Source organism: Fusarium flagelliforme (genome assembly GCF_020744385.1).
Source record: "Fusarium flagelliforme strain FIESC 12 MPI-CAGE-AA-0113 chromosome Unknown B0J16scaffold_4, whole genome shotgun sequence".
In the NCBI taxonomy this organism is placed as follows: domain Eukaryota; kingdom Fungi; phylum Ascomycota; class Sordariomycetes; order Hypocreales; family Nectriaceae; genus Fusarium; species Fusarium flagelliforme.
In genome coordinates, this window is record NW_025763506.1 from 3700629 (window position 1) to 3727750 (window position 27122).

At 48.8% G+C, this 27122-nt stretch overlaps 7 protein-coding genes across 7 annotated transcripts; 2 read left to right on the forward strand and 5 right to left on the reverse strand.

Annotated features, from left to right (window-relative positions):
- Nucleotides 1-5728: 5728 nt before the first annotated feature.
- B0J16DRAFT_141281 (nucleoside phosphorylase domain-containing protein) lies at nt 5729-7018 on the reverse strand. The gene is made up of 3 exons (XM_046121895.1): nt 6805-7018; nt 6238-6729; nt 5729-6182 (listed from the first exon to the last, which is right to left on the reverse strand). Exons 1-3 carry the CDS (start codon nt 6830-6832, stop codon nt 5779-5781), a joined length of 924 nt encoding a protein of 307 aa, XP_045983415.1. The 5' UTR covers nt 6833-7018; the 3' UTR covers nt 5729-5778.
- A 5256-nt stretch (nt 7019-12274) lies between these two features.
- B0J16DRAFT_384830 (uncharacterized protein) lies at nt 12275-12971 on the reverse strand (the record flags this gene model as incomplete). The annotated part of the gene is made up of 3 exons (XM_046131459.1): nt 12275-12679; nt 12728-12862; nt 12918-12971. The coding sequence occupies 3 exons, from the start codon at nt 12969-12971 to the stop codon at nt 12275-12277; spliced, it is 594 nt and encodes a 197-aa protein (XP_045983416.1).
- Nucleotides 12972-15414: 2443 nt separating this feature from the next.
- On the forward strand, nt 15415-16816 carry B0J16DRAFT_415100 (zinc-finger of the MIZ type in Nse subunit-domain-containing protein). Its single transcript, XM_046133495.1, has 2 exons — nt 15415-16423; nt 16474-16816. The coding sequence occupies exons 1-2, from the start codon at nt 15497-15499 to the stop codon at nt 16675-16677; spliced, it is 1131 nt and encodes a 376-aa protein (XP_045983417.1). The 5' UTR covers nt 15415-15496; the 3' UTR covers nt 16678-16816.
- A 209-nt stretch (nt 16817-17025) lies between these two features.
- On the reverse strand, nt 17026-19625 carry B0J16DRAFT_287611 (Alpha/Beta hydrolase protein). The gene is made up of 2 exons (XM_046124138.1): nt 18821-19625; nt 17026-18764 (listed from the first exon to the last, which is right to left on the reverse strand). Exons 1-2 carry the CDS (start codon nt 19274-19276, stop codon nt 17193-17195), a joined length of 2028 nt encoding a protein of 675 aa, XP_045983418.1. The 5' UTR covers nt 19277-19625; the 3' UTR covers nt 17026-17192.
- An 897-nt stretch (nt 19626-20522) lies between these two features.
- On the reverse strand, nt 20523-21440 carry B0J16DRAFT_266942 (S-adenosyl-L-methionine-dependent methyltransferase; the record flags this gene model as incomplete). Its single annotated transcript, XM_046123431.1, has 1 exon — nt 20523-21440. One exon carries the CDS (start codon nt 21438-21440, stop codon nt 20523-20525), a length of 918 nt encoding a protein of 305 aa, XP_045983419.1.
- A 683-nt stretch (nt 21441-22123) lies between these two features.
- Nucleotides 22124-23556, forward strand: B0J16DRAFT_342633 (DHBP synthase RibB-like alpha/beta domain-containing protein). Its single transcript, XM_046127919.1, has 2 exons — nt 22124-22524; nt 22587-23556. The coding sequence occupies exons 1-2, from the start codon at nt 22464-22466 to the stop codon at nt 23231-23233; spliced, it is 708 nt and encodes a 235-aa protein (XP_045983420.1). The 5' UTR covers nt 22124-22463; the 3' UTR covers nt 23234-23556.
- A 526-nt stretch (nt 23557-24082) lies between these two features.
- B0J16DRAFT_141348 (Formamidopyrimidine-DNA glycosylase N-terminal domain-containing protein) lies at nt 24083-25608 on the reverse strand. The gene is made up of 5 exons (XM_046121896.1): nt 25532-25608; nt 25335-25474; nt 25251-25285; nt 25145-25194; nt 24083-25095 (listed from the first exon to the last, which is right to left on the reverse strand). The coding sequence occupies exons 1-5, from the start codon at nt 25548-25550 to the stop codon at nt 24212-24214; spliced, it is 1128 nt and encodes a 375-aa protein (XP_045983421.1). The 5' UTR covers nt 25551-25608; the 3' UTR covers nt 24083-24211.
- Nucleotides 25609-27122: the final 1514 nt, after the last annotated feature.

Here is a 27122-nt window from a genome sequence, read left to right on the forward strand (position 1 = left end):
AACAGCCTGTCACATGGAAGCGGTGGAGAAGAGTGCACGCGTACATACACACATACAAATAATGTACGCTCCAGTACGTACAGTCCGGGCCTATTTATGGCGGATAGAGGTAACTCGGTAAGGGTCAAGGTTTGACAAGCAGGCTTTCAAGTTCAGATGGAGTCTGCAGAATCGAGAGCCCTGCATGGGAGGAGGGTGTGTTGGCATTCGTTTGTTGAAGTCAAGCTTTGTTCGCTGGTACTTTTTGGAAGCAATCGAATGGATGAGCGTTAGTCTACAAGTGGAGGTGTGCTGTGCTTGCATGCAAGAGTGAGATGCAGAAAAATAGCCCGCAGTTGTTTACAAGGGCTCAAAGGGTGGGCACTAAACTAGACTAGACTCTGAGCTGGGGGTACTGTACAACAACCCAACCACTATCAAGCCCTTGTCAGTTGCACGGGATAAACATAAACGGACAGAAGGTGATATGCTAATTACTGGAGATGGAGATTAACCTTGATCCTGACGCCGAACATCATACAGTAGACCCTGCGGCCGCCTCAGCAGTGAGCCAAGCTCCAACGTCTTTGATGGGTCTGACTACCTAGGTAAGTACATATAACGTCGACTTTAACTAAGGTAAACGCGAGGAAGGGAACTCCCGTCGTGCTAGGATGGTTTCCTTTCTTTTGCCGCAGGTCCGTTCAGAGTTAAATGGGGCCGTCTTTCTTCTCCACTAGTATACGTTAGTCAATGACTGTTTGAGTCTTTCCAAGAACCTACCTATATCAAGCAAGGCTTAGTTGATTAATGCTTAGTAGAGCTCTAACGTTAGTTCCATGAGTTAGCACGTAGTCGGTGGCTGGGCGCTGTACATATGTCCTCGAGAAGGTGCTGTCTCTTGTGCCATAATTACTAACGACTGGTTCTGCTGCCATGGTTTCCCTTGTTTGCCCTCTCAACAACTTTTTATTTAACCTTGAAAACATTTGCTGTAGAGCACTTCTAAGTAACAACATGCAGCTATCGTCAGGGATCCTAAACACTGACGTTGCATAGACGGATAATAACCCGCCCTTCCCTCTGAGACATGCTCCTCCATCTTTCATAGCCGCCAAACCAGGAACCCAACTCAGACGCCTCCATTGGGACCCCAGCTCGCGGTGTTTGGTACAATTGAGGAAAAGTCAGACCCGTCTTGTTATCGACCCGGTTTAGCCGCTTCCCAGAAGAGTATAATGGCGTAAATTGACCAGAAACGTACCGATTGAATGATAATAGCCTTGCATAGAATGATATCGGGGTGTCACTGTACTGTATAACCTACGATACGACAACACCCTTTGTCGTCCAAAGTTAGGGTCAATTGACAATATCTCGATTGACAAAACTCCCTGCACCCCTCCAACGACCAAACCAACGGATGGATGGCCATTCACGATCATATCATAACTATCGTACATGCGATTTATGTTGGTGCGCATGATTCTACTGAGACATGAGTTGAAAGCCTGCAGCAGCATGCATAACAAAAAACTGTCTTGATCCTGGGAGACTCGAGGGTCATGGAGTTGTTCTGCGAATTACATGGGAAAGGAGCTCCGGAAAAAAGACGGGAGTTGCTGAGGATCATCACATTACGGGCCCCGGTTCAAGTCAGCACCAGTTCGACAGATCGCGATTGGGGACTGTCACTCTGGCTGTCTCTATGTGCTCTGTACCACAGTAGCTAAAACAGGGGGCAAGAGTGGTATGGTGTGGTGTCACTGAGGATCAGCATTCTGCCTTTTCTGCCGGACTTCAGGGCCGGGAAGATGATCGAGCAGTGGCATGTCGTATGTCCCACTCCCGACAGCCTGGTAAGGCCTGAACCGGCTCATTTCCGAGTATTCCTTTGACAACTAAAAACGCCATCTCACTCGCTGCCCACGTCAATAGTTGCCATTCGAGTTTGGCCAGTCTGCAGTGCTGCCGAGAGGTGATGCAAAGGGCAAGCGAGCAATGTACTTGAGCAAACGTCCATATGTACGTTCTTGTTAAGAACGACTACGGATGCCTCCCTGGTCCCAGTCGCTTGCTTACCTACCTCGCCAGCTCTGGGCATCCATCCTGGCTGAATAGAGGACACGATAACGCACTATCCGGTATCCACGGCTTGATTTACGGTGCGGGATGGGGCCGAGTCGGCGGGCCGCGTCCGGTGCAGCTTTAGTCTTTAATGCAATGGATACTCAGAGAGGAGGAAGGGCCACTTGAAACTGGAGTTTTGAGGTTACGAGAACCTCGCAGAGAGCATCCAAGCAGCAATGGGTGGATGCGTATAACGGGCAATTAAATCAAGGTTGTTTCCTCCGGGCTTGCCGCTCGAAAGCCATGAACAAAGATGATTCGATGCTATTAGAAGGATGGATTCTTGTCTTGAGCTTTGATCCTCTGTTTTGCTTTGCTTTACTTTGCTTTGCATTGCATTACATTGCATTGCTTTGCAGACAAACAGGCAGGTAAGAATAAGACACAAGACGGCTAATGTGCTGCTGCCTTATGAATCGAGGTGATATGATACCTACCTAAGGTACGGAGCCAAGGCGGCTTCAGTGGTCTTAAGGACCTAAAACGGAAACAGCAGGAGGTTTGTCACCCGCAACCAATCGCAACAATGCGGCTGACCGAAGCGTGATCCCAGCTCCAAGACATTCTTCTTCCTTCATCCTTGACTATTACCGAAAATCTGACCTCCATTACAAGGTCATTTGCCGGAAGTGTAACCCGCCCTTGTTGGATCCTCGGTGGCTTTCAATGATGCATTTCTGTCAATTGTGATGGACAAATGAGAAGCCTCAACCATCACAGTGCAATGGATTTTTCAGTACCCCAAGATACCTATCAATCAACCAACAACGCCATCGCTTACTAGCTTCGCAAGCTCCTAACCGTTAGGGTCCCAGAGTGATAAACGATATTACTACATACTACCGCACAATACAACGCGATGCGATACGATGCGATACGTATTCCACGATGCGACCCAGCACGGCACGGCACGGTTCTGTTGCCTCTGAATGGTCCGTCCAATGGTCTGATGCCTGCCTGTCGGTCTCGTTTCTATTGTTGACAAGACAAACCCCAGAACTATAGTAGAGTAAGTTCTGCTGGTGATCCTTTTGCTTTTTCTAGACCGACTTGTCACATGCCACGTGGGATTGATAGCTAACGTTTGCTAGCCAAGTTAAACCACATCGAGATGAGTCGCTCCATGCTGACAGACGTCGATCATTCACTCGGTTACAACACCCGTGTCTCTGTCTCGAATAATAGAGCCTGGGTCTATCCAGAACTCTCGCTTCCACTCAATGACGAGCATTCTCTTGGTCACACCCAAGTAAAATTACCCAAAGGCGAGCATGGCCATGCGAACCCTAGGCACGGTGAGGATCGTCATCGGGAACAGGTCCGTCGTCCGCCAGACGTAGCAGCAGCTACTGCGGTCTCAGTGTCCGCATCCTTCTATTCCGAGACCGGTAGTTATAAGGGGAGTCCACTCAAGGACATCCTGTGCCTGCAGGTGCGTGCTTTGACAGCGCTTGGTAATGCAGCTCCAAGGCTTTAACCGAAGACAGCGACAGCTAGCCGAGGCTGGAACGCACACAACTATGCCGTGCCCACGCGAGTCGAGACATGACAGTGAATAAGGTCCCAAGTTACTTGTCATGAATCATTCTTTTCCTATTCAGCTATCAAAATGTTTGGTTCCAAACCAATCCGCATAATGTCACAGACGGTCCTCATACAATTGAGCACTCAGAAGTCAGGAATAGGTTCGCCGAGGTGTGACACTTGCCAGCATAATAGCTGGGGGAAAAAACAACAAGCACAAAAAGCAGGCATTGCAGATCAGGTCCTGGTCAATGGCTGCGGAGAGCAAGGGTATTGATGTTGCTTGATTGCCTTTCTGAATACGTATTGTGGACTTCACGCGAGCAATAATGAGATAGACAGGGTCCCTTATCTTACCGAATTTGCGTCGACCACTCCTCTCTTCCACGAAAACGACCTGTGCTTCGACCGCAAGACGCCGGCATTGGCGCTCCGGACGGGAACCATAATTCCCGGTCTATATGGTGATAGTCCTCCGCGACAAATGCCTGACAGCCACCGATCCATTCCGGATCGGTCTGGAGTCACCTGCCTCAAGAACTCTTCTTTAACATTGTTACTCTACTTAGAGAACAACATGCCTAGGGTATCTACTCTAAGGTCAAGATTGATAGAAGTCTTTGTTAAGAATCATACCGCAAAGGTGGCAGGGAGATGACCAACCCTTTACCAAAGTCCCAACATACCTCGTAAGTTGGATATTCTTGAGGCTTTCCCCAGCAACTTCCTCTTGAAGCATCACATCATCCCAGATCAATTTTTCACGCCAGATCTTGAAGATATAGCGGCTAGCTAAACTTTGATCTTACGGCAGTGTTAACGGAAACACACCCCCATTGTGAATATCAGCATCTACCAAGATACGTTACTCATGAAGCATGCGCGCTTCTACTGGGGGTGTAGAACCCGGAATGAGGAGAAAACAACTGAGACAACAACTCTGCTCAGGGGCCGCGGAATCGGAGCCGGCACTGCATATGTACCCATACTGCAGCAGGGCTTTACGCCAGTGTTCCGGCCGAGATAAATTGCGTTGTACCAGCTTTGTTGAAGATGCAGTCAGACGGCGTCTGCGTGTAAATGGCGCGCAGCCAGGAGGGTGTGACGAAGCCCAGTTGCCCTTGTACCGATTACCTTTACGCAGCGGTGTAACTTGAGCTTTGCATACAACATTGCGTCAGAACTTCGTCTGAGTAGCAGACATGAGCGCTCCAGTTGCATATGTCTGCACCTCGAAAGAGCAGAGCTTTATCACCCTCGAAAGAGGTGTGTACCTACCATCGCAGAAAATAGAGCATTGCAGCCGGCAGTCGTCATGATAGTCGTTACTGTCTGCACGACAGCACTAATGTAAGCTGCAAGAAATACCAGGTAGCATCGGACAAGGGCCCCAGTAGACATCAAACCTAATGCACTGGCCATTGCTGTTACATGATTCATCGCCGTGGACAGAAATACGTAAACGCTAAAAGTTTAACCATGACCCTGCGAGCTCTGCAGCTCATGTCCTGCGTTGACCTTGCAGCAGGAGAAGTTGCAGAGTGCATTAGGTGCGATATTCGTTCCATTGGGCCTTAACACTTCATGAATACATCACAAGGACGCAAAACAAGAGAACAATTGATGCATGCAACGCAGTGGACCGTAGGAAGCAATGGAAGAGCCGCTTTTTGCCACATCAACTGGCATATGCAGGGCCTGAGAGAGCAGACGAGAAAACACGACGCTGGTGTTGACGAAGCTGCCAACAGCCAGAAAACGCCATCTTCAACCACAGTTTGGGTAGGAATGATGCACCGACAAAGACCTTGTCATGGGTCAGGGGTCATTCAACACCCTTCATTCTTACGTCTTGGTATGGTGACGTCGCAAAATACCTACTTTCTCATTATACCAGAAAGTGCTGGTGAACAGTACGTAGAGCTGGTTTGTATCTCAATTGCCTGCAGTATTCAACAGCAATTGCGTTCTACATGTTCCACGACATTTGTGCCGGTCTGTTTACACCAGCAATGCGCAAATATATTGGTTTCAGTGACCCAATGACTGTTTCGTCGCTTCGCGTAACGCCTCTTTCAAACTAATACCGAATGTCTATCTAGCACTTGCTTGGCCTTCAAATATCCACCTCTTTTATTCGTTCCCTTACTCCTCCCAGAAACCTGGGAAAAGGTATTCAACCTTCTTCATGGCCTCAGGGTTGCGGCCTGCAGGCTTGGTCATGAACTTAACAGCACCTTGAGAAGAGCCAGCCAGATGCTTAGCTAGAACCAAGTCACTGTCACCAAGCTCGGCGAGACGATCCAGCACACCGGCGACTAAGCGCTTGGCATTCTCGTTGTTAGCCTTCATGTACTTGAGGACCAACTCGACGTTGACGTCCTCAAAAGAGTGCCAGCAGTCGTAGTCGGTAGCCATGGCAATGACCTGGTAAGCCAGCTCGGCCTCGCGAGCAAGCTTCGCCTCGGGAAGAGTCGACATGTTGATGACCGATCCACCCCACGATCGGTACATGTGCGACTCAGCGCGAGTCGAAAATTGCGGTCCCTCTAGAATGTTTGTCAGATCGTATTCAGGTTGGGCTCTTGGTAGAAACACTCTTACCCATCACAACGACAGTGCCCTTGTCGTGCAAGACGACACCCTCACCTTCCATATGAGCGGCACAATCCTTGACCACCTTAGCAAGACCAGCATCAAAAGGGTCAGCGAAGCCGACGTGTCCGACAACGCCGCCCTCGAAGAAGGTGAAAGGTCGAACACCCTTTGTACGATCGATGGCCTGGTCAGGAATTACAAAGTCCATAGGCTTGATCGCCTCCTGCAACGAACCGACGGCGGAGAAGGCGATAATGGATCGAACACCGATATGTCGTAGAGCAGCAATGTTGGCACGGTTTGGCACCTCGTGAGGAGCAAACTGGTGGTGAACGCCATGGCGGGCAAGGAAGGCAACGTAGCCACCCTTGTGGGAGAGGATCTGGATCGGCGACGCGGGAGTGCCCCAAGGTGTAGTTGGGTTCAGGGCAGCGACAGGCTCGAAGCCTTCAAGTTGGCCAAGGCCAGTACCGCCAATGACGGCGATATGGACGGGCTCTGTAAGAGTGAAGAATCAGCATTGCGCCTTGGATGACTCGGGTCGATCGATGGCTGGATCCTGGGTCTGCGTACTGTCAAATGTAGTGGGGAGGTCGGCCATCTTGTCGAATTGAAACGTAGACTCGTAGGAATTGAAACTTGAAACGGTGATGGCAAGGAGGAAGTTATCGTCGTCACCCGGAAATATCTGTCGTGCCCAGCACCGATAAGAAACCTGAGAGCGACTACCTACTATCTACTATCTACTACCTAACTACCCCGCCATGCCCAATATTACGTGCTTGGGCTATTGAATGGAGGGGTCGTGGACCCTTGGGAGCTCTACCATTGGTTGGGTCATCTGAAGATCATCAGGTCTTGTAAATTTTGGTGGTGAAAGCAACAGGTTGCTGTTGTTGATTAAAGTAGCTAAAAGTCTAGGTAGATAGGCATAGTATATTTCTTATCCGAAGTATGAAGTATGTGTAGAGCTACCGCAATGGATCTGTGTTGCCAGTGTTCAAGCCAGGCATACCTAGGTAGTTATCGTGGGTGGGCGGGCATTTGATGCCTACAGTGCTGTACTCGTAGCTTTGTGTTTTCATAGTTTCAATGAGCCGGTCACTCGATCGTTCATGTTTAAAACTATAACTATATGCTTTTTAGCATTTACAGAAGTATTTACAGAGTAAATGGCTACCTAGGTATCGTTGGAAAACTCTGTCTTACTTTTCGAATTATTCTGGATGGTGGGGTTAATCTTTCGTCTGGTATTTTCAACCTTCCAGACCTGCACTTGATTAAAGGCATGCGTGAATGATAATTCTTATGCAACAAACCAAGACCACATAAATATCGCTTCTCATTGAAATTCTTGACTCGTTTCATTATTTGCCTCCCGTTTTGAGAGCCTCAGCCCAACTCTTTCCTGCCTACTCAGGTGCTGACCAAGCTGCGGGCGGCCAGAATTTTCCCGAGCTCCGCCAAAATTCAGCCCACCACAACTTCACCAGCCAAATAAACCACTACGATACATCCATATTGTATTGGCCAGGAGCCTCATATACCATGACGCAGGTGGACGAAATGACGCGAATCTCAGATAATGAAACTCTACTAGATGAGGCGCAAGAAAATGGTCACCCCGACGAGACTATCGAGGAGCGATGCTTCTCTGCTGCCCTGGTCTGCCTTGAAGGGCACTATACCCAGTCCCCTCCCATGGGACCGCACACAGCGGCCAGAGTGAGCTCTATGATCACCAAAACACTAGAAAAGACACATACGCTACGCAAGGCTCGGTAGGCCAGAACTTTGTTATCCGTCGGGTCTCTTTACTGACCAGCTTATAGCGAGGCAATCTCAAGAAATGTGGCGATTTGGATCTGGCTCACAAGAATTTTTGCGGCAGCTATACCCAGCCTCACCACAAGATCCGTGGGTCCCTTATCAAGTCTTAACGATCCAGAGAAAGGCGTCACCCCGCAAGAAAGTACGGCACTGATTGTCATGAACCATGCCTCCATTAAAGAAGATCTTGGAACACTCATCAAGCTCATGCACATCGCTCGCAACTTGCTTGTCAACGCTGAGCCCGAAGTACCTCAGGATATCTGCGCTGCGGTCCACTTTGATCAAATGGTGTATCAAACGATCATTCTCTGCGTCAACGTTACGAGCAAAGGCTATGATGGAGAAATCCTTGACGAGAACCAGAGATTAAAGCTGGGTGATGTTACAGAGCTGTGTAAGTTTCTGGCCAAGGTCGACATCAGCAACGCAGCTTAACTAACATCTACCAGACAAAAAGTTGCTTGTGACATCTCTACAACAAGCACATAATTGGACAGCGAAACATGATAGGAACAAAATGTCGTTCTGGTTTGATGTTTTGTTTGACGACGATGGCGCACTTTCATGTCGTGACGAAAGTTCGGGCGACTCGCTAGGTTTTCGACCAGAAGTGGCCAAGGCACAGGTCCAACACTGGCTGGACCGAAACTCCAAGCTATGCGACACCGCCAGGAAACTCCTTACAGATTACGCTCAGAACCATGCTGGTAAACCACCAGGAAACCTGGCCCCGATTCGACCACTGGCCTGGAACTGGCTCCCGGACGGCTCCGTCGATGTTCCTGCGGATGTGGTTAACATCGATGAAAAGATCAACCCGGTTTGGAAGCCAGATGAGACCGATAAATTCGAGCAAGATCGTGCTTATGGGCGCGTCTCTAGAGAGGTCGATACCTGGTGGCTGAATGCTCGTGACCCCAATTATGAAGAATGGCATGTTCCAATGCCAGCTGTGGAGTTCGCTCAAACTCGTCTTGAACATTGCCGTAACAACCTTCTTCATCAATACGCTCACTCTTGCGGAACAGATCGTTCCCCGCCTTCAGGGGTTGTTGAGGAAGAGCAACTCTCGGAACACGAGCATTGCCATCACTGCGAGCACGACGACCACGACCATGAGCACGACGACCACGATCACGATCACGACCATCATCATGAATGTAACCATGACCATGACCACGACCATGAACACCATCACGACGACGACGACCATACATGCGAGTGCGATTATGGTCACGATCATCACCACCACCATCATCACCATCATGATCATGAGTATGCTCACGACTATGTGGAGGACATAATGGATGATGAGGACGCTGACGATGACGAATCTTATGGCGAGGGGCCATTGACCGGGCTACTCACTGAAGTACCAAACATTCTGGACCCGAAACAGATCGAGGCTTTGCACATGATAGTGAAGTCATGTATACTGGACAATGCCGGCTCTGGTTTGACTCGCGCAGGCGAGAACTTGCAAAAGACACGCTGCCGTATGTTCCTTGCACTCGACTGTGGAAAGAGCTTATTGCGAGAGATGCTGGTCTTCATTGCCGTTTGGGAAAAGGACGAGCAGTCACTCATCTTCCAGGTGACAACTCAGATCGTGGAGGCTCTCCATCATAGCGCTCTGATCCCATATGCATGGAACTCTTTGCGCATAATGAAGGATATCATTTCGCCAGCGCAAACAGTTCTCCTGCGACTCGTCAATCACATGTTCAGAGCCCGGGTCAACAACTCGTCTTCTCAGGAAACCAAAGACAATGCTCGTGACATTAAGCTTGTGCACTTCTTTTTGAGTTTTTTCCGAAGTCGCATTGTCCCGGAGTGCGCTGCTCTGATGCACCTCCAGGCTCAGATTCGAGAAGAAAACTTCGATCCATCCGAGTTCCCTGTGGACAGCTGGGATATGGAGCGTGCTAAAGATGGTTTGGCTCAGTACCTTGACTTCCTTACGACTGTTGCTGAGATGATGGACACCCGGGCGAAGCTTATTGAGTGGGAGGCCGTATACGACCTCATCACCATTCTGAGTGGACTAGAGGCAGGTGTGCCAAAGAAACCTCTGATTGAACTACCGAAGCGATCGCCACGAAATGAGAACGGCGGCAATCCTATGGTTGAACGACCCTATTCCTCCGCAGACGATGGCCTCCCACCTTCACCACCACCTCCTCCTCTGCAAGAACCAGCGCACAAGTTCCCCTGGTCTGGAATCAAAGGCCAGATATTTACCATCATAGCTACCCTACTACAACCGCCTCCAGGTCAAAGCAGTCCTGGTAACCCGGATGTGCAGATGCAGATGGTCAAGTACAACGGAATTGTACCTCTTCTCAACTGCTGCGCTTACGATGACCACAACCCTTTTGCTAAGGAGCGAGTAACAATTTGCCTCAAGTGGTTGTTGGATGGGTGTGAAGCTGCCAATACCTTTTTCCGGGAGCTTGTCAATCTTTCACCTCCACCAAACCTTCGTCCTCCGCCTGGGGGCACAACTGTATCGACTATCAGGGTCGATGGTATTCAAGGCGACGTGAAAGTTCAGGTTCGCTCAAGCACGGCCGGTCCAAGCGAGCAGGATACCAACGACATCGTGGAGGGAGCTGGAAGAATCGATCTGAATCAACCAAGTGGACGAGGCAGCATCGAAGATGATTTCATGGCATAGATGATCGAGCGGTTTGAAAATTCATGTACGGCATTCAAGAGTTAATGAGAACACGAGGCGGTTTGTGGATAGAAGGGAAAGGTCCACGACAGCTCTGCTGTGCATTTCAATTGTCATAAATCGCTTGGCTAGGGTCGATTCCCCAAATATTGCATTATTTTGGAGTTGGGTCATTTTTATTATAGATACAGGTTCTTATACGAATTGCCAATCGGTTACCAACGCTCTCTAGCATGTGACGAGTAGTGAAGATTATGCACTGGTCTCGGCGGTTTGTTGCCAGGGATGGGTGTTATCAACACTACCACTGTCTGCAGGTTATCACGTTGACGGCTCTCCCGGTTGAGTATGGACTTGGGGTTGTTTGCTTCAAACAGGAGGCTTTCACTTATGACTGCCATTGAAGCCTGGTCTATCGGTGTCTTCCAAAAGCTTGAAGGTCCCACAGGCAATGGTAAGCAGAGCCGCTCAGCCGACCATCCAGTATCACCCTCATGGAAGTTGGAACAAACAAATGCTGGGTCCTTGCATGAAACTTGATCTACGTCTTTTCCGTATTAGGCGGTGACAGCTAACGGCCGAGACCTGCCTTGGGTGGCTTTGACTTGTTTAAACCTTTTTAGGTATTGGTGAGTACCGCAGTACGTATATTTCTTGTTGGGTCCTTGTTTCGATCCCGTAAGTGGACAGGGAGGCATGAAGATCGAGAGCTCAGACAACAAGGGTCGTCAGTTGAGAGAAGACGGGACCACGGGTCAATCACAAATGCCGAGTCAGAGTAAAACTTGTTGGTACAAATACATTTGTATAATGATCTGATCTGACGCTGTGAGATCATCCGCCTAGCAACTAGATATTCGGCATTTCTTGATTCTTTGGCGATCTCATGCTCTGTCGATCAGCCACTGATGCCTGACCGACTCCTTCCAACTCCACGTCCTATAATCTTGGACAAACACTGAGAGATAAACAAAATGTGCTCCTGAAGCGCCTAACTGTGTATGCCCGTGCCTGAAAGCAACGTCTATAACGAAAAGAAACCCATTGTCTTTGCGCAACCATGATGCTGTACTTTTCAGGCCCGAGCCTGCTTCCAGCGAAATGTAATCTAAAAATTCGAAAGTTTTACATGGCGCGTAAATCATCAAAGTATGATAGTGAAGACCAAGAACGCAAGTAATAAACAACGCTGAACCATATGTTCTAGAGAATATGACCCAAACACCTTGAAGTGCTTCCGATGTGATGAGTGGTAACCGTTTTGAAGAAAGAAATTTGCCAATGCAGAGGGTATCGTAAAAATTCGTGAATGCCTTGAAGCAGTGATACCAGAATAAAATGAAGCCTGATGTTCGTATATCGATGGGTGGGCACTGCCAAGTATGGGGTGGTGTCGTATGTCGGGCAGGGGAAGTGCCCTTGTTATGTCGTCGTGAAACATACGAAAGAGTGAGACGTAAGACTTCGAGTCATTGAGTTGTTGTCGTTGTTGTGGTCGTCGTCGATGCCGCAGTGTTGCAGGCAAGGTACCATTTAATCCATCTCGCATAGAAAGCCAATGCAGTAACAACAACCAGTGTTGTCGACAGGGACGGGGATGATGGTTAGAAGGTTGTTGAAGGGTTGTCCGTACTTCTTGTAGTTGGTGACGGAAGTCTGGATCTCCATTCCAGCCATGAGGGCCTGTCGCATACGGTGCGATGCAACCTTATCCGAGCCCTTTCTATCGAGGCGGCGTTCCTGTCCAGGTGGTGCTTGCAGGAAACGGCAGTTTCGACCTAGGGCCTCACGAGAAGAGTATCCTGTGAGCTCGGAGAAAGAGTCTGAAACATAGACGACCGGAGCATCGGCTCTAGCCATGTCGCAAACAACAAGAGCAACAGAGCAATCGACAGGGCCAAGAACAACTTGGGGGTTGGGTCGTCCCATTACTCGAAACTGATTATTGTTAGTCATTGAAATATAGCAAGAAACAAATGAACTCACCAAGATGGACATGATATCAATACCACTGGGAGCATATAGACCCGGGTAGATGACAGGGTCTTGAACTCGACGCCAAGTACCAGCAGAGTTCACTGTACCATCAACGTTCAAGGAGCCTTCTTGAGGAAACTCGTACTACTGAAAGTCAATAGGTGTTTTTTTATGAATGTGATATCTGATCAAGACATACGTTGAGAGCATTGACCTCCCAAGGATTCATAGCGGGAACAGTCTTGGACGCCATGGCTGAACAATGAGGAGACGGCGAGCGCGAGGATGAGAAGCCCAGATGTAGTGGTGAGTTGCTGATGGTGCGCATTGAAGCTGTCATATGGAGGTGAAGTTAAAGGTAAAGGGAGAAGACGAGTATGGCGATATATAGAGCTGATTCCGTATGGCTTCAAGGTCTGGTAGGGCCAAGTAAGGAAGAACCGGGTCGGGTATGACGGTGTAAGCAGTTGGTAAGGTATCAATGGAAGCGGATAAGTATGTAGGATGTGACTCGATATCGGACGGCAGGTTGGTTGGTTGGAGAAGAGAGCTGTAGTATGAACTGGCAGGTAAGCGAGGAGGAACTCGTGGAGTCTCCCAGGATGCGGCTGGATAGTTATCCCAGGTCGAGTTTGCTAGACCAGTCAGGGTAGAATAGCAAGGGCGGAGGCTTTGAAGGCTTTCGAATGCAAATCGTGATGGACCCTGAGACGAGAAGAACAAAGACGGGTGATATTGGGGGCGTGGAGAAGGTTGATATGGTGTGGATTTAGTATTTAGATGTTAGTGTTGGCTGTCATGATGATGCGGCGCGGCCTCTCATTGGGGTTTTGAAGAGGCGTAGTTTTTTATTGTACAAGATGGTTTCAAAGCATGAGAAAGTTGAGTCTTGGCTTAATGGCTGATTTAAATTGCAATTGATTTATTTGTTTGCAGGTGCCTCGGGGCCTGTACGACATCCTCATCTCTGCTAACAGAGACAATCGGTAGTGGTTCAGCAGCCGTATGAACGACAGAGGGCAAGGGGGTTGAATCATGAGACATGAGGCGTATCTGCAGTACAGACGTCGACGTGGGTAAGGATCAGACATCGACGATTGGTCGAAAGGGCTCGATTCTCATGATCCCCGAACAGTTGAAGAGATCGCTGGCGACCGGCTCAGACACGCGATCGGTAGCCATCGGCCCTCTTTCTCCACTTTATACTAGAATCGGCTTGTCAGATTGGTGAAACCAGAGAGGCACGTCTTGTCATGATCGCCGGGTACTTTAGACCATCACTCTGGATCGGTGCAATGATTGTGTATCTTCTGAATCGGCAGTTTTTGCAGGTGCTAATCAGCAATGGCAATCGACTTTCCGCTTGCTTCCAGATGAATGTTTTGTGTTTCCTGATCTTTTAGATAATATTGAATCTGTTGTTTCTTCGTGGCGTTCAGATTCCATCAATGGCTGCCAATAGCCTTCGATCGATGTTATTGTTGCTGATGCAACCCTATAAACCTGCCATCACGATGTTGTTCAACTGCATCGTCGATGCTGTCTGCTTCGCTCACAGACACAAGACAGCATCCGGACTTGATCTGGACCCTCTCGCTAAGAAATGAATACGCACAGCTGATGAGCCTTGACTGCGGTATTCAGTTTGAATGATCGATGCTGTCGTCGATGCACGATGGTACAGATTACAAAAGTTGTTGGTGTTGAGGCGCGATGGCTCGCTAAGGCTTCGATGCGTGGGACCAAGTCTTGTTTGTCTCGATCAAGATAATAGAGGGATTTGGGGAAACGGGGCTGCATATTCTCCACGCTTTATTTTTGTCCCCGATGAAAATTAACGTCTGAGACAAGGATCTCAACTCGGTTGGTCGGCTTATTCCCAGAGCAGACACATCGGAAAGTGCATCGAGATATTGGATGGGCCTTAGCACCTGTTCCTGAGGGTCCAGACCCAGCATCGTCACTAGTGACGTTTGTGGGTTATGAGCTGAGTTGAGCTGCCCTGTGCAAAGATGCTTGTACCATTCGCTGATGCTGGTTGATTGAAGCCAATTGATGTCGGTCAATATATCAGGGGTATTTCGTGCGTATTACGAGTATTCAATCGATCCGTATCCGTATCTGTCAGGAATCAGGTAGGCAGTATAGTTGTATCTTGTAACTCGGAAGAACCCATACTGTAATGTCAGACAAAATATCAATGACGGCGGCAACTACCTGGTTTCCGAGACTAACAAGGGAGGGACCCTGATTAACATCGATTCTCAAGCACTGGCAAGATCGGCGGTTTATAGTCTAGGACCCTTTACTGATTTTGGTTCCTGTTGTTATGTCATCCTTCGTCTTCGAAACCGTCATTGAGATGGCTGTCAACTTGGAGGCTTGTGACTGGACGACGAGCGGAACAACCCAGGATCATAGATACTATCTGCCAATAAGATGATTGGAATAATATTGAAAACACAGATACTGTACTGGCAGAGTTGTCTCCGAAACGAACGAACAATATGGAAGATAATTGTCCTGAGAATAGGAAGTTGTCAACCACCCAAAGTTGTGCAGGTTAGGTTGACTGACACACGACGGGAAGGAACAAGCCAGGGAAGGAAAAGTTGATAGCTGTTGCGTTACAGGGTAGCTCAGCCACAAATGCCCCCACTTCAACGTCGCGTCAACTTTCAATTTACGCGTCGCACCCAAAATTGAACATCATGTCTATCTTAGTAGGTAGCTTCAATACCAAAACCAAGTCATCATCCCGAACACCTTAAGCCCATCATGTCGCGGAGACTTCTAAATCGCCAAGGCGGAGTCGGTCCAGCGAGTTCTTCTGTAGACCTTCCCGAGTACGAACCACCAGCGTGCCCTCTCACGGATAACGCCCGCAGCAAGCTCAACGACCTTATTAACACACGCACGAATGCCGTATATCAACAACAAGTCAGCGAATCGATTCGACTCCTTGGACTCAGCGTCGGAGATATACACGAACGTCTACGTACGCAAAGTGAGACTCTCGCAGGACTGAAGGCCAAAAGGGAGGAAAAGGGCACCGACAAAACCGAAGATGAACAGCGCCTTGAAGCGCATCTTGCCGAATTCCAAGGGCGTGTTAATGAGTTAACCGAGTCATCGGAAAAAGCTGTTCGTGATTTGATAGATCGCAGAGCTGAATTGGAAGATGAAGCCGGTCTACTCAAAGAATTGTATGACACAGCTAGTGCCGAAGCTCGACAACAGAGACAAGAGCAGGAGCAAGAGGGTGAGGGGAGTGATGAAAGGGAGCAACTCGCTGCATCAAGCGTTATCGAAACTTTCAAGCAATTACGCGCGAGGAAAGAGGCAGAATATACAACCATGTCCGCCCGCCAGCGGTATGCACTCAACAACGACTACGCTGGCTTCAAGAAGGTATGGCATGACGCTATGGCTGGCGAAGATGGCCCGCCGCTTCCAGATGCCTCGCGCTGGTTCACACATGATGGCCAACCCGTCATGAATGGCGCTGATGCGGGTGCTGCGGATGACGACGACGACATTGCTGTTGCGCGCGAGACCATCAGCATCAACTGTCCTTTGACTCTACAGCCCATGAAAGACCCATACACCAACCGGAACTGCAAACACACGTTCGAGAAGTCTGCTCTGCTGGAGTACCTGCCCATGCGAGGAGAGGCGCAATGTCCACAGGCAGGCTGCTCACAGGTCCGTACTACTCGTTCTTGTCGTGGAACATTGACTAACACAAGATGCAGGGTTTCGCACGTGCGCGATTCGATCATGATTTCTTTCAAGATCAAGCAATGGTGCGCCGTATCAAGCGCGCCCGCCAGGCACAGGCACAACAAGACATGGAAATGGACGACGATGATGCCGATGGTGATGACGATGTTGTGGTTAGAGGCCAGAAAGTCGCATCCGGAAGAGTCCCAAAGAAGGAGCGCGAAGACGAGGATTGATGTGTCATCCCAAACTACACGGACAGAAGCATCAAGGAACATAGCCTGGTGGCACAAAGGTTGTACAATACGAAGAGATGATAGAATGATACCCCTCCACAGCTGACCCTTGATCAACGGGTGCGCTGTTGGATATTGCCACAAGAAATGCTGCTCGTTTCAATGACCCATTCGCACGTGTATGATGGACCAGAACTACACACATCACATACCTAGTACTGGCGTTGCCTCTATAGGATGATATAATTTGTTCTATATAAATATGTACGGCAATGTAGGGTATCTCACGCAATCCATTACTCCCTCTACGCTGATTCTCCAGCTGCCCCAATCCAATAATAATAATAATAATAATAATAATAATAATAATAAACTGTGCGATGCTTTTCCAAACGAATCATTACCAGTACCCAGAAATCTCAGGAGTAACGCCATGAATGTTCAGTAATAATACTGCGTACTTTTCTTTTGTACGAGGGGTATAGTGTCGTGTCCAGCATATTGACTTGATATGTTCACACAATAACTTGCAGGGCCATCATGCCGGCAATGGCCACCACCAAGCCCGCATTTGGCGGGTTCCACGCGGCGGCATCAGGTGTTTCAGTGGCTGTATAAACGCCAGTCAGATATGACGTTGCGCTAGGTTCTGTTGTAGATGTTGTCGGCTCCTCGGTCGCCTCGGCCTGTAGCGGCCAGTCATCCTCAGAGGCATACAGCACACCATTGATGACAACCCCCTTGCCATCAGCAGCCAGTTTCGCGGCATTGTCGTCGCAAGTTGCTCGGAGGTTGCGTATGTAGCAAGTGGGTTGTGGTTGATCAGGTAACTTGTCTGTATGTGTGGCATTGGCGGCACCTGTGGTGTTGTATGTGGTGGAATCAATGTCCATGCCAGTAGAGATAGAAGTACCCAAGATGATGCGAGCAAAGACCTGGAAGGCAGTTTCAGGCTGGTATGAAGCCACAGCATGACCGGCTTGATAGATACGGCTGAAGGAAAGATTGCCGAACTGACGCACGACACCGCCAATATATGAATCGTTGACGATGATGGGCGCATATCCTGCCTCGGGGAACCGCACACTGTACTCACTACCTGCTTCCTGAGCAAGGCTTTGAGACACAGCCTCTCCTCCCATCCAGTTGCATATGTAGTCTCGATCTCCATAAATGAGGGCGATCCGAACGCCTTGGTTGAGGAGAGCGGCCAGGCGTTGTATGTTACCACCTCGTGCTTGATCACCTGTATTTTGAAATTCGAGACTAACTTCGTTATTGTTTAGGGTGTAGTTGATAGGGGCACCAATTGCATCCTGTACGCTTTCTTGGTTAAGGTATTCCAAGAAAGTCATGGGTGGAAAGGGGTCGAATGAAGATGCCGCCAGGTCGTACACGCCGCGACCTGAACTTGTGTAGGCATCCTGGATATCGTAGCAGTTATTCAGAGCCTCGGAACAGACATCATTTATGGAATCTTCGGTTCCTTGGCCTTCGGGATCGCCCACAGACGCCTCAGTTGCACATTTCTGGAGCAATTCATGGCAGCCGCCCTCGGCGGAAAACTTATCCTGGTAGAACTTTACATCTCTAGCGGACAAAGCTTCATAGCCATAGGTGTTGTCGCTAGCGAATATTGGGTAGTAAGGCACTTGCGTTTCCATATCAACACATCCATTGACGATACCTAAGGAGCTCAAGTGGACGTCAATGGTTGAGTTCTGTGGTAGCTCGCCGCTCCCGCGACGGGCGTTTTGTTTCACAAAGGTTTCTGCGAAGACAGGACCATAGCGGCCACCGTAACTTTCGGCAAAGAGATTGATCCCGAGTGAGCTGTTGTGAGAGAGGGTGGAAGGTTGATACTGGGGAAAGGTGGTTAAGAAGCCTTGAACCATGTGCCAAACAGCCATGGCTGCTGTTTCAGTAGTGTTGGCAGTGAAATCCTTATTGTTGGAGCTGAATGTCCCGTTGCGAAATGCCCATTCAGGGTAGTCGGTGTTGGCTTCAGGGGGCGCTACAACGCTGTTATTGGCAAAGTTTAATGTGCCATTAGTTGGTGTGTCATATGAGAAGCCGACTTGGTTGGGCTAAAGGTGGTACATGTGAGTGCGATGAACTTGTGATACTAGCCGAGGGAACGTACCTGGTCAATGAACAGCATATTGGAGGCTCGATCCCAACCCCATTCACGCACAAGAGTCTCATACTCGTTCAATCCCTTCTCAACAATCTCACAGGGGCCATTGCCTGTGAAGAATCCATATAGCGAGCTGGACCCTGGTCCTCCGTTGAGCCATATGGTGAGGCTGTCGGTGGGCTCACGAGCCTCGACGAACCAGAAGAACAAATTGGTTGGATAGTCGCCAGGGACTGATACCCAGCCTGTGTACTGCTTCTGGGAATCAAATGCCGTTGAGCAAACGTCGTCGGGGGTTTTATAAGAGACAGTGACGTCCTGATTTGCGGGTGAATGGACGACTGTTAGATTACGCGCCTTAGCATTAAAGCTAGGGAGAAACTGAGAGGAAGACGGAGAAACGACGGTGAAGATAAAAAGAAACCGTATATATAGAAGCGAAAAGAGGCGAGGAGCCGCCATAGTGGCGGACAGAGCGATCGAGGTTTGCAGCAATGGATTAAATGAGATTTTTCAAGAGTGGTGAGAGGATATCGGCGCAGTAGTATCCGTCGTAGTAGTAGTAGTAGTAGTAGTCGTCGTCATCCAGCAAATAAGCAAACCCATCGCAAGACAACAAGGGGGAAGAGACGAGGAATTCCTGAGACAAGACAAAAGACTGTCACTGCCGAGACAAAACAATGGATACGAGATATAAAAGATTGGCAACCAAAAAAAGAAAAGAAGAAAACGGCCTTGTATGCAGCTCAACGAACGACGACGCGCATCATGAGATGGTACCTGTAATTTGATGAGAAAGAGGAAATGGCCGATCGATCAAGCTCAGCACGTAAAAGCAAAGTTTGGGGCCAAGTGGGTTTTGGGTGGGCAAAGAACCGTTACAGCCACCCGCCCCCGCCTGCCCACGACTCCCCCAGGGCTGATCCTTAAAGCGTTTTGGCCTGTCGAGCCCTGTCAATTAGCGGAGCCTGCCCTAAATTGAATTGAATCCTAGCGGGGATAGCATCCATCGGATCCATGGATCAAAACACTCCCTCTTATTAGATTTTCTAGAAATACTGTTATACGGCTATGGATCCCTTTCAGTCTGAGATGCTCAATCGTCGAATTCTGTTCATATCCACGATCTAACTGTTTCTGACGGGTAATATTGCTTCATTCTCCGTGGTTACATGAAACACGAACCTCTGTCACACCCATGATCAGTCGCAAGAGTATGGATACATAGTAAGCTGAAGCTAGAGCACCTTGCATAGCCACAGCAACGTCAGATACCATGACTGATTTACTTGCGGTGAGAATTGATGATTATAGATTCGCAAATGAAGTTAAGATTTCTTCCTAGCGGTGCAGTATCATACGTATGTGATTCATCCAGAACGGGTAAGCTGAGCGATAATATTGGGTTTTCGGAAAAATAGTCGTCTTACCAACCGAAACACGGAGGACTAGGATCCTGTACCATGACGTTCTTGTGTTTCGATTACAGATTCTTCGAATCTCTCCCCGATTTCAACTTGACACAACCCTGTGGCCTTACCAGGGTCAATAGCGTATCAATGCAAGTATATCTAGAGTCGTGCTATCATTACGTTTTGCAAGTATGCCATATTATTACACTAGAATACAATGGGTTTGCATTGACGTTGCCCTCTTTGGCTTTTGTATAACCGTACAAAAACATAAATCATACATGTACCCAAGCCCATTAAGGCTCAGATCTTCGCACGGCGAAAAAGTAGTTGCCCACCTTCTCGCTTCCATTGACCTGCTTCCAGCCAAGTCCAGGAACATATATAACGCCCTGAACCATAGGATGACTCCAGCCTCGGCCTGCGAGAAACGTCCTTAGCTCTTCCTCGTTGAGATACTTGTTCCAGTCGTGGGTTCCTTTGGGGACGATACCAAGAACATCCTCAGCCATAAAGTTGGTAGTAAACCAGCTCATCCAAGTGCGTGCGATTGTGCTCATGACAAGCCATCCGCCAGGCTTGACAAATGGGCGCACCTTTTCCAGGAATGCGCCTGGAGCATCGATATGCTCAATGACCTCGAACAGCGAGACGATATCGTAGGCCTCTTGTGGTGTCGCAGGGACAGGTAGGTTCTCGATGGATGTCTGGCGGTACTCAAGCTTAGAGCGAAGACCAGGATCTTTGCGGGCATGCGCACGCGCTATAGCGAGGACTTCGGGGGTGGGATCGATGGCGGTAACATGGCGTGTAGTCGGTAGGCGGGCGGCACTTTCAGCAAAAATTCCGCCACCGCAGCCAATATCAAGGATTTTAAGGTCGCGAGTTGGAGCATCGGGGTCGTTGCGCTGACATTCGCGGATGAAGTCGTGACGTAGAGGATTCATGAGGTGAAGTAGTCGGGAGGAGCCATGAGGATCCCACCAGTCGGCGGCGAGGGCATTGAAGTGTGAAACCTCATCGGGGTTGACAGAGGAGAAGTTCTGCGATGAGTTGTTGGAAGACGAGGAAGTAGAGTGCCATCGTAGAGCAGGTGATGTCGTGGTAGAAGCTGCGATAGCACGGTTTGCTGACGATGGGAAAGCCAATGATCGCCGACTAGATCGGGCGAGGTTGCGGAAGAGGGCACCCGCCGGCCGGGACGGAGCCGACATGGTTGGGAGCTTGGAAGGAAGACAACGGTGAAGTCAAAGAGGTTGGATCTGGATGGGTAAAGCGTGGACAGCCAGTGGGCTAAGCGGCTGACAAAGCCACGAGCCAAGAAAGATAAGATGCACCCAATGAACCCTAAAGATACAGTACTCAGATTAGATTTAGAAGACACAATCGGACAGCTCCGCTTTCAGTTCCACTACTGTAGTCTGCTGGGCCTGCTATTCCAGAAGATTTCTTCCCTCGCTTTCTGATTTCTTCGCTGACTGATGCTTCACAATTCCTTAGTCGAAATGTGACTTTAGAAGGCTTACATAATAGTCCTGCTCCGCGGAACCAATCAGAATCAGGCGAACACAGCCGAATTGCCCGATCAAGTAAAGACCCTTCTCGCATGTCCAACATTCGCTGACACATGTGAGCTCAACGCCGATACAACGCGGCAAGGGAGCCAATAGCTCCGAGGATAAACTTGACCGGGAATTAGATTTCCTTCAAAGTTGCACTGGATTATGTCGGATAAGCCGGGCAGGAGTTATCAGAGCCCGAGCGGGAAATTCGCCGCGCGGTTGTGATAAAGACCGGAGGAGAGGGTAGTGGGGAGGCTTGACTTAGAAGAGGGCTTGAATCATGCGATGCGAGAATCAAGAGCCGACTTGACCTTATTTGATAGATATATGCTACAACATCCTTCTTGTTTCTATCAATTGGTTGATTGTTAAATAATTGCTTATACTTGATTATCGTTGCTCAATAACCAGCAGATCGGCTCTCCCGTCTCCTGCTATCAATTGATTCCCCAGTTTAAAAAAAGTTCCCCTCCTTCCTCAATTCAATCCCCCGCTGCCGCTGCCGCTTCCGTCTCCGCCTCCGAACCCGCTCTCCTCGTGCGTCCCGTTCGCGACCGTCGCATTCGCATTGTCACAAGCCGAGGTCGAATAGCCAAGCTTTCTCAATCGCTACTCTACTTTTTGGACGTTGCGCTGCTCAATTTCTCCTCTACTACTCCCCATCCCACCTTCAAGATGCCCGCAACAATCCCCCAGAACAAGTTTGACTCAATCCCCGACTCGATTGAGGCTTTCCGTATGTGATCAATCTCGGGCAACTGTCCTCCTCTGTGCCAGCGCTAATGCGATCTATGACAGGAAATGGAGAGTTCCTTGTCGTCCTCGATGATCCTTCTCGCGAGAATGAAGCCGATCTGATCATCGCTGCTGAAGATATGACAACCGAGAAGATGGGCTTCCTCATCCGCCACTCCTCTGGCTACGTCTGCGCTCCTCTCTCCCCCGAACTCACCACCTCTCTCGATCTCCCTCAGATGGTTCCTGACAACCAGGACCCCCGAGGAACAGCTTATACCATCTCCGTCGACTCAGCCGACCCTTCTGTCACCACAGGAATCAGCGCTCGTGACCGCGCGCTCGCCTGCCGAACACTCGCCGACCCCAAAGCTCGTCCCGATAGCTTCCGCCGCCCCGGCCATGTCCTCCCTCTGCGATCTCGCCCTGGTGGTGTTCGACAGCGACCAGGCCACACTGAGGCTGCCACCGAGTTTTGTCGACTGGCTGGCAAGGTCCAGGCTGCGGCTATTTGCGAAATTATTGACGATGGCGAGGAGACCCCAGGTCAAGCTCTTGTTCAAAACCATGGCATGCTGAGAGGCGAGGATTGTATCACTTTCGCCCGCAAGTGGGGCTTGAAGGTCTGCACTATTGCTGACTTGGTGGCCCATGTTGAGAAGACCGAGGGAAAGCTCGAGGCCAACGGTGCTGAGTCCAATGGCAACTAAACGAACATTTTCGTACGGTTTCTGAGTAAATTTGATGAGAATATTGCGTGCAGTCTAGTGGCAGACTTGTATCATGTACGCATGCACAGGGTGGCTGATGGTTGATGGTTGACGAAACGCTATGGTGGTTGCTTCATGTATTTCTTGCATATGTTTCTGGATTCCTAGGGTTATTTGGTATAGACTGGGTTTCATATGGCGTCCCGAAAAGTGTTGGTTGAAAAGAGAACAAAAAGATATCAAATATTGCACTCTTCCCTCCATCTTTTAGCATGTAATGTATTTTTGTGTACAAGCTAGCAATACTCAATCTGCTCATCTGACACTCGCAGTGCTTATAACTCCCTCAAGCGTAGTACATGATGACTCGAGGTCTCCGCCTTGAATCGCCCGCTTTATGTGTTACGTTTCCCATCTTCAAGCCTGCGGCACAGCTCACAAGTAATTCAGTTATGGAGTCATGAAGCCACGTGCCTGGTCTATAAGCAAGCAGTTAAACATACTAATTAATGCAGCGGCATATCATAAGAAATACAAAGGTTGGGTTCTGTTCCCTGAGCCCCTTGTCTTGGATGACACGTTGCTAGACATCGCAGCGATTCAAAACGAGAGATCGGGAATTCCTTGATACACGAGATAAGAGCTGCGCAGTCTGAGTTCCTCGTCATCTCAGCACTGTCATATACTCTTGGGTAAGCCATAGTCCAAGTCGAGTGTGTTGCACCTCAGCAAGTAGCCTCACTTTCAACCTCCACACCCAAATAATGTGCCGTCGCCCGGACGTGTACAAGAAAAGCAACGAGTTGCGGGCACCTATAGCAGGCTGGATATTCCAATCATGATCATAGTGGATGCTGACATGCTCAGACCTGCTGTAGCGATCCATGTTAAGAAATCTTAATAAATATAGTATCTGGTTCGCCAGTGACCACAAACCTAATGATTACATTCTAACTACACAGGGAGGTAACCTATGAATTACTTCCTTAGGCGAGCTGACCTCCTTCGACTTGGGTCTGTCTTAGCTTCCTCTGCATTATCCTCTTTCTTTACAGCATCACCATTCATCTCCGCCTTGACAGCCTTTGCACGCTTCTTCTTCGGGGGCGAGACCGCTTCTTCATCTGCATCTGATAACTTCTTCCGTGATTTCTTTGGAGCCTTCACTTCAGCCTTGCTTTCCATAGGCTCTTCTTTGATTCCGGGAGCCGTGTGGCCGGTCTTCTTCTGTACGCCTGGAGCGTAACAACTCGTTCGTCCACCAACTGTGATGAAAGCTAACTTGTCGCCGTTTGGCAGCTTGGTCGCAGCATCTTTGGATCCCTTGCCCCATCTATAGTTGAAGAGCCAGTGTTTGGGGAATTCGTCCGAGTCTCCTAGCTTGTCGACAGCTGTTTGGCAGACGTAGCGTATCATATTGTATAGAGTCGCGATTTGCTCGTCGCTGAACTGGTCGCAATACTGTTCAGGATGAAGTTTGGCTTGATATAATGTCTCGTCCGCAACCCAATTCCCAATGCCACTGATCATTGCTTGGTCCAGCAAAAGGGCTTTGATAGGGACATGCCGGGCTCGCATCTTGCTATGCAAGTATTCCTCGGTGAACCGATCAACGTCGACCACCGGGTCTGGGCCATTCTCGACAAGAGGTGAGTGTTTTCTTATCTCATCTCCTGGGCAGTCGATGAGTCGTACACGACCAAACCTGCGTGAGTCTGTGAAAGCGACTTCAGCTCCAGGGGAACCCTCTGTCTTGAACTGAAATTTCCAGAACCTTGGTGGCCATTGCTCGTGCTCGCCCTCCTTCATCTTCTTATAGTAGTTGGTATATGCGGTCTGTTCATCCTTAATATGCATCCAGCCTGGTCGTGTTAGTACTTCATATAAAACGCCATGCCTCGAGCGTATTACCTGTCATTCCAAAGTGCATAACTAGGTGTGGAGGCTTTTCGAGGGTGATCCTGTTGTTGCTTGTAAGTCGAGTTCAGTAACCATAGGGTAGATACTGAAGTCTCACCAGAAGTACTTCCCCTGACTTCCAGCAGATATGATCTAGGATATATTAACAGCCTGCGTATTGGTGATCGATAAAGCATTTTACCTTCTTTCCCTTCAAGGCAGCTTCCACCTCCTCACCACTTGTTCCAACTTTGCCAAACACATTCTTATCGTCTACTGCTGAAGCGGATACAATGCGTTTCCCCACAACATGAAGTCGCAGAAAGTGGACGATTCGTGCAACTGTTGCTTCTTAGTAGTGCATACTTATTTTTCACGAAAACTGAGTCACCGACAGACCTTCTGCAATTTCAGGCATTTTGACATAGGTTTAAAGATTGCTATATGGCTGCAGAAACAGTAAAGGAGAATTCATTGCGTCACGACTCTCGGCTGGCCTGAAAGGCGCGTTACCTTGTCTATGCGTCTGTCACAGACGCGATATCACGTGATGTCTAAAGTATCACTGCAAACTTGACACCAGCCTCTGGATTTTCCCAATTCACTATGGTTACCGACCTATACGTAAGACGATCTGGAAAGATCCACCATAAACCTTGCGATTCAAGACGGACAATTTTATTTTCAGGTTAAAAGATCCATATTTGACTGAGTTTTCTCGGGGTGGATCGTGGTTGCTCGTCGCCGACCATCTTTCTGCCCCAGAATGAAAGCCCGGCAGCGGAAGAATGAGCACCCGTACTCCCCACATAGCAATATTCGTCCGAGCTTTTTCTCTACAAAAACTTTTACTTCTCCAAGCTCTTTTTTCAATCTTCAGCAACAACAACAACAAAAACAATCAATCAAAGCTGAGGTATGTTCTGCACTCGCAGCATTTCGTGCTGCTACTCCCTGTCTTTCTGATGACACACAAACACCGCAAACTAGAGTCTTTGACCTAAATGGAATGAAACCTCTGTTTTAGCACGTCAGTCTGAAAAGACTACCCATCACGCATTCGTTTTGACATTTTTCACACCTCGAACATGCGCTGACCAGTTAATAGCTCTCTCATCACCAAGCGGTGGATCATTGCGACGATGCTCAAGCTTTTCCCCACGCCCGGAATGGGTTGAAATGGTACGTTCCAATCGTCGCACTTGCGACATATCTTTCCCTCTCATGTGATGATCATTTCTTTTTACAATATACGCTGGAAATTACCGGCTGAGTTATTCTTTGACGATATAAAATGGCTATTTCTGATTGAGACTCAAACTTCACTATTGTTGTACTTCATGGTGTAGCATTACGCTAACATGACCAAAAGATTCTAGTCACCAGCAAGGTATGCGATTTCAAAAACACCGAACCGCTCTCGACGTTTTATGATGAAGCGGCACTGGGCTCCGAATCATACCACATGAGCACGAAAAGCCACTTTGCGGCAGGCCTAGAAAACCTCGCCCACTGACTCGTCACGCTCTACCTTCATTTTGCTGGATGTTGTCGAGCCACTGAGGCTAACCTACCTCGAGTGCTAGTGTGCTATCGCTCAGTTCTGTGATTGTAATGATGAATGCACTCCGTCTGAAATTGTAAGTCTTTTTTATTAGCATTATCACAACACCCTCGCTTTCCTGATGAACATCAGATGACGAGTCTTATCCGAGTTTTCGATGCAGACACAACCTTACCTACCATTCATGCATTACCTGAATTGCGATTTTCATGCAAATTTTTACTTGCAAGCATTTGGTAGCTTATGCTAACCTACTCTCAGAACATTCAACACGTAAGTAGCCAACCGGCCCCAGCATTTGCACTTCGCATCATCTCTATGATGATCCAAAATGAAAACGACAAGCATATGTCCGAGCTTACGCTACGACGACAACTCATTTATCGACTGATCGAGATGCTTCACGTCACGTCAATGCAGTCTTTT